General features: G+C 44.4%; 1 protein-coding gene across 2 annotated transcripts; it reads left to right on the top strand.

Moving 5' to 3' along the window:
- The first annotated feature begins 237 nt into the window (after nt 1–237).
- On the top strand, nt 238–5,131 carry LOC125530597 (elongator complex protein 2-like). Of its 2 annotated transcripts, XM_048694983.1 has the most exons (11): nt 238–396; nt 478–594; nt 693–780; nt 1,087–1,172; nt 1,356–1,509; nt 1,706–1,866; nt 1,945–2,595; nt 2,710–3,025; nt 3,154–3,368; nt 4,055–4,232; nt 4,337–5,131. In XM_048694983.1, exons 1-11 carry the CDS (start codon nt 349–351, stop codon nt 4,831–4,833), a joined length of 2,511 nt encoding a protein of 836 aa, XP_048550940.1. In that variant the 5' UTR covers nt 238–348; the 3' UTR covers nt 4,834–5,131. The 2 variants fall into 2 exon arrangements, with proteins under 2 accessions (XP_048550940.1, XP_048550942.1); XM_048694985.1 differs by lacking the exon at nt 238–396 and having other exon boundaries at nt 434–594.
- The last annotated feature ends 1,721 nt before the right edge of the window (nt 5,132–6,852 follow it).

Raw genomic sequence — 6,852 nt, forward strand, 5'->3', positions numbered from 1 at the left:
GGACGGAAAACTTCCCTCCCGTGCGACGGGGAAGGGAGTGCGGGCTGGGGTCGAGCGCCCCCCTCCAACCCTCATTTCTACAGTTTGAAATTAGGTTTGAGGATTGGACCCTTATTTTTTTTTTGGGTTTGAAAGTTTAGGGATTCTAGTCTTTGCGTTTTTTTGTTGCAACCCATAAAAAGTGGTTATTTTTAAGGGTTTGAGGGTTCAGGGGCTACTAGTAATGCTTTTAGCGTGCGGCTGAGCCGGTCGGACCCGGCCGTAACCAAACCCTGAACCCTAGAGCCTGCTTTCCCCCAAAATCAAAGAGAGAGAAAAGAAGCTAGAGCCTGCCTGCTTGCCGTCGCGATGCCGCCGGCGGCCGGGGAGCTCGCCGGAGCTGGCGGGGGAGTGGAGGCGGGGAGGGGAGTCTCCTCTGTGCCCGCGCCGAGCCCGCCGGCGGCCGGGGAGCTCGCCGGAGCTGGCGGGGGAGTGGAGGCGGAGAGGGTCTTCATTGGCGCCGGGTGCAACCGTGTTGTGAACAACGTCTCGTGGGGCGCCTGTGGTCTCGTCGCCTTCGGCGCCCAGAACGCCGTCGCCCTTTTCTCCCCTTCGGTCCGTCGATCTGGTCCTCCCACCCTTCTGTTTTTAGGTATCCTGCTGTTTTCTTTGCTTGATCCGATTGGTCTCGGTTCGTGTGTGTGCTGGAACAGAGAGGGGAGATCGTGACGACACTCCCGGGGCACAAGGCGGCGGTGAACTGCACGCTGTGGCTGCCGACCAAGAAGGATGTACTCCAAGGTCTGCTATCTCCTTTTTACACCTATTTTATGTCTCTCTTAATTGTTAATTCTCTTCATATTGCATCTGAAAAACTGAAATGATTAGCTAGAGTAACCAGTCCGAAACAATACCATGTCTTGTACCGTTGCTGATGCACTGAGCTGCATTTTGAGGTAAAAATTAGAGTGTCAACCTGAAACAATTGTCTCAATGAATAATTGGTGGGACTTGAGAGGAGATAGTCGAGCAAAAGGTGTTTTTGACTGATCCTGTAACGAGTACTGAACCGTTGGCCGGTGGTTTGTTTCATTTGCCCCTCTGCAGTTCGAAGCAGGGAGACACACTATCTGTTGTCCGGAAGTTCTGATGGTGCTATTATGGCGTGGAAGATTGGTTCTGGAATAGGCAAGGTGAATTTCTTCTGTTTCACCATATACGTGTTTGTTGTCGTTTGAATTCTGTTTGAAGCCTTTGCTGCAATTTCGTGGCATTAGATTTCTTCTTCTTCTCATTTGCTTGCTTGGAATATGTTTATCTGTTTATTTATCAAGTTGACCCAAGTTGATTGATTTTGCTGTTTGTCTGCTTTGCAGTGGTCTCATGTTTTGCAACTACCAGCCATGCATAAGAAAGGTGTGACCTGTCTTGCTGGAAGGATGGTGTCGGATAGGGTAACAATTTTCGCTTCCACCTCCTCAGATGGTATGGTGGTTATTTGGGAAATGGTGGTTGAGCCGACTGCTGGTGGTAAGATGATCGACTAGCATTTTGATACTTTGTACACGGATCCTAAGCTTAGTGATTATATCTTGAATAGTCGCATTGATCTTTAGCTTATCTCTAAAGCAAAATTTATAGTCCAATTCTTTTAACTTGTATGATCTTAAAGCTTTACAAATGCTTGCTGCCATCCCATTTAAGTTATTTGGTTTCACTTCTGCAGGCTCCTGCAAAGTGTCTTGTTTGCATTCTCTTTCCGTTGGTTTAAAACCAATGGTTTCACTTTCATTAGCGGTGTTGCCAGAACAGGAAGGCTGCCTAATTTTAGCAATGGGAGGATTAGATCATAAGGTCCACATATATTGTGGGGATCAGTCAGGCAAGGTTTGTAAGATTTCTTATTATTTCCATTGCTATACCTGCTCGCATTTCCTGTACTGACCAGCATTTTATGATGTGCAGTTCATTAAAGCCTGTGAACTTAAGGGCCATTCTGACTGGATTAGAAGTTTAGACTTCTCTTTACCTGTGATGACGAGCAGTGAGAAACACGGCCTTTTTCTCGTTAGCTCGTCTCAGGACAAAACTATTAGGATATGGAAGATGACTTCAGATGTGCAACAAAGGAAGGATAATATTGGGATGGCCTCCTACATTGAAGGTCCTCTATTTGTGGCAGGTAATACAAGTTACCAGGTATCATTGGAGTCTCTTCTTGTTGGGCATGAAGATTGGGTATATTCAGTAGAGTGGCAGCCTCCTAGACTGCTACTTGGCGGTAAAGCTCATCAGCCAATGAGCATATTATCTGCATCAATGGACAAGATGATGATGATATGGAGGCCTGAAAAAAATACTGGCCTTTGGATAAATTCAGTGACAGTTGGTGAATTAAGTCACTCAGCACTTGGATTTTATGGTGGCCATTGGGAACCTGATGGTAAATCTATTCTTGCACATGGCTATGGTGGATTTTTTCATATGTGGAGAGATGTTGGACTGGATTCTGAAAATTGGCAGCCCCAGATTGTCCCTTCTGGTCATTTTGCACCCGTATCTGACTTAACATGGTCTAGATCTGGTGAATATTTGCTAACAGTTAGCCATGACCAGGTAGGTTCTTATACTTCAGCTTCAGCGCAGTCTTATGGAACATTTATCTTTGGTTATTATCATTTTTGCGTACTTACTTGCTAAGCCTGTTTTGCATCAATGTTTATTATGCAGACAGCACGCATATTTGCCCCTTGGAGAAGTCATGTTGACCCAGGAGATGTGATTTGTTGGCGCGAAATCGCTCGCCCCCAAATCCATGGGCATGACATTAACTGCGTGGCATTCATTCAGGGTACAGGAAACCACCGGTTTGTTTGTGGTGCTGATGAAAAGGTCTGTAGAGTCTTTGAAGCTACTTTATCATTCCTGAGGACCCTACAGGAAGCAACTTTGTTGAAACCTGACAATGAGGATTTTGACGATGTGCAAGTCCTTGGAGCAAATATGTCTGCTCTTGGGCTTTCACAGAAACCTATATATACACATGGTAAAAATCCCTCACGTATTGGGCATAGTGTCTTGTTAGCTTTTCATAACAAATTTTAGTAGCAATTACTTTTTTTTCAGTTATTCTTTTTCATTTGACTGATACTTTTTATTGATGGTTTTATGTAGGAAAGGAATCCCCAAGCAGCGCTTCTAATGATGGTCCAGATTCCATGGAGACGATTCCTGATGCAGTGCCAACTGTGTTTACTGAGCCTCCTGTGGAGGACCAGCTTGCATGGAATACCTTATGGCCTGAATCTCACAAACTTTATGGGCATGGAAATGAACTCTTTTCCATCTGCTGTGATCATGCAGGGAAGCTCGTTGCATCATCGTGCAAGGTATTACTGCATGCTTTCTTGTTGTGACTGAAATTTTTGTATGATACCTGGTATCAGTTGCGTTCAGCCAGACATCATCATCACCATGATCATTTACCTCACCTGGCCACAGTTATGTTACTTGATTGTTCTTGTTTAGAGCATGTACGGTTCAGCTAAGTGCTCAAATGTGAATCTGCAAACAGATGTTTTTTTTTCCATTTTCATAGAAACTTGAATGGATACATAGTATTGCTGGGGCTTTATTTATTTCTGGGAACCACTTAAATGTTTTGCCACTGCCGCAAATAGTTTTGTATCTATGCATCCTCATGTGGCAAGAATGCATATTACAGTACTATTTGTCTCCATATGACTACTGGTGGTAGTTGATGTACTCCCTCCGGTCCTTTTTACTCTGCATATTAGAATTCTCTGGAGTCAAACTTCACAAAGTTTGACCGTGTTTATATGAAAAAATATCAACATCTGCCATGCTAAAGTTATATAATATGAAACTTTAAATCATGACACATCTAGTGATATTGATTTCATATTATGAATGTTGACACTGTTTTCTACAAAGTTGGTCAAACTTTACGAGGCTTGACTTCAGTCAAATCTTATATGCGAACTAAAAAGGACCGGAGGGAGTAGAATGTCTATATTTACTAGGGAGTTCTGAATGATACTTGATTCTCTTGCAGGCTCAATCAGCACCAGTTGCTGAGATCTGGCTCTGGGAGGTTGGAACATGGAGAGCCGTTGGTCGCTTGCAGTCTCACAATCTGACAGTTACACAAATGGAATTTTCTTCTGACAATGCTTATCTTCTGAGTGTATCAAGGGATCGTCACTTGTCCGTCTTTTCGATTAAGAAAACTGGTGAGTGATTTTTATCTTTTAGTTTCATATACCTTTTTTGTTGTATTGGATCCAGTGCTCATGGTCTGCAATTGTTGGTGTCATCCCACTTACGTAACTCTTAGAGGAAGGAGCACAGCATCACCTGGTTACAAAGCATGAAGCACACAAAAGAATCATATGGGCATGCTCGTGGAACCCATTTGGGTACGAATTTGCAACTGGTTCAAGGGACAAAACTGTCAAGATATGGTGTGTTCAAGATGCATCTTCTGTCAAGCTGCTCGCCACATTGCCTCAGTTCCGTGAGAGTGTCACAGCATTGGCCTGGACGGGCCGTGACCGTGCTCGTAATGCCGGCATTATTGCTGTTGGCATGGACAATGGGCTGATCGAGCTCTGGAGTGTTTCAGGGGGGAGAGCTGCTTCAGACAGTAGCTCAGATCCGTCCCCCCTCAGCGTTGCATGCATCCTCCGGTTTGATCCTCTGTTGTGTCATGTGTCAACTGTGCAGCGTTTGCGGTGGCAGAAACCCGACTCGGCTGATGAGAAAGCAGCAATTGAGCTGGCTTCTTGTGGATCTGATCACTGCGTCAGGGTGTTTGCAGTCCGTGATACTTGAGGTATTTATGCAACATCGTGACTCTGAAATTTTGAGCAGATGCATCTATTTTGTTATCATGACATAGGCATATAAGTCTAGATTTAGCGGACTAAAATCCTGGCAGTTCTTGGTGCCCTTGGCAATCCTCCCTGATGTTGTAAAACTTTTATCGTTCTGTTTGTGAGATAATATTGCTGTATTGCAATGATGTACACCTTAGTTGACTGGTGAATGCAGTGCGTTGGGATTTTCAATCCAATTTGTTAAGCTCTAAGACTGGTACATTGTTGAATACCATGTGCACAACTTTTGCTCATGTATCATCTATTCTGCAACTGCTTTATATTTTCCAACTGTATGTGGAAAGTTACATACAGCCATTCCAGCTGTTTTATGGGAAGCTTTCAGGTTCCAGCAGCAATGCAGCAACTGAGTGAACAAGAAATGTGAAGGCCACAACCTCAAACAGCACTAGTTCTCTAGGAGTAGGGTCCATGAAGTGGATCAGGCAATTTTGTAGATCAAATCGACAAAATCAGACTTTGGATCCGACACTGGAACTGTATATGAAACTTAGTGAATCAGGCAATTTTAGTGATGGAATCAACAAATAGTCAGTATCAGATTTCTGAAGCTCTGGACTCCTGACAGCATCTAACAGAAAAGAATGGTTTTGCTTCACTAGTACTCCTTCGGTTTCTAAATAATTGAACTTCTAGTGTTTTTCAAAGTCAAACTTCTTTATGTTTGACCAAGTTTATAGAACTTTAATCATTTTGGAACAGAGGGAGTACTGATTATTTCAACATTGACAGGAGCAAAGCTGCAAAGGAACATAAACTTCCATGCTTTATTGTCCCCTAGTATGTCAAAGGTGGAAAAAAAAGATCACACTACATAATAGGCCATCTAATAGGAAAAAGTAGCTTTGCTTCACTAGTACTTTACTGTACATACCATTACATAGTTTGAATGCACGAGAAGTTTCAACATAGAAAACAGATAGAATACTTGTAAAAGAGGGCATACGCAAACAACCCCAAAACAGCAATCTGGACATCATAGACTTCACCCATGGCACAATTAGTGAAGGCTGCTACACGCATGCTGGTAGCTAGCAACTAACATGTACTACTAGGAAAGGTCTCACGATGCCCATAGGCGACGATCTTGTACACTTCAAACAAACGGGGAAGACTTTGCATCTGGTGCATGCTAAGGTTGTGCTTTCCTTTCCTCTCTCAAGCAAGAAACAAAGTAATCCTAATCTTGCCTTGCAAGGCAAAGATATGATGAATCCCAATTGGTTACCAACTCCAACAGTTAATGTGTTTAATGCCGTCAAATCACACGGAAGAAGCAAGATTTTCCGTGTCTTGAAACTCTTGATCAAAGATGTTACCCAAACAGCTGTTCTTGGGTTACAGACCTGGAGAAACTTGGCATAGTTTAGCCCTGAAGGCAAAGCAAGTCAGGGCTTACGGGGTGGGGCACTGGCCAGCCAGATATTACTACTAAAGAGCTTTGTTTCATGGAGACTGCCGGAATGATGAAACCTTCTAAATGGGAAGCAAGCAAGCAGAGGAGATCAAGAATCTCCTTCTCAAGATAATAATTCCCTTGGCTTTTCCCCTGGCAGGTTCTTTTATCTGCGGCCTCATAGCAGATAGAGCAATCAGGCACAGTGACCTAGACTCATCTGATAACTCAATCCAGTTGGATCAATCATCGTCAGACGGTTTGAGATTGATTCAAGGAGAGGAGGGAGGAGGAGAAATGGAGTCCCCGAATCGGGCGCCGCGGAAGCTGGTGCAAGCGGAGACCCCCTACAGCACCGGCAGGCTCGTCGGCGGTGGACATGCGAGGCAGGCTTCTCTCACTGAAGAAATCATGGTGGCGCAGGACACCGAGAGCTCATCGGAAGTTTCAGTCAACAACCAGAGGCTCCAGGACGTTCAGGGGACGCCCGCCGGCGCCGAAGAGGGCGGGGGCCTGAAGCGCGTGGTGTCGAGCCTACAGGACAGGGGGCCCGGCACA

Source organism: Triticum urartu, unplaced genomic scaffold (assembly GCF_003073215.2).
Source record: "Triticum urartu cultivar G1812 unplaced genomic scaffold, Tu2.1 TuUngrouped_contig_6426, whole genome shotgun sequence".
Lineage (NCBI taxonomy): Eukaryota > Viridiplantae > Streptophyta > Magnoliopsida > Poales > Poaceae > Triticum > Triticum urartu.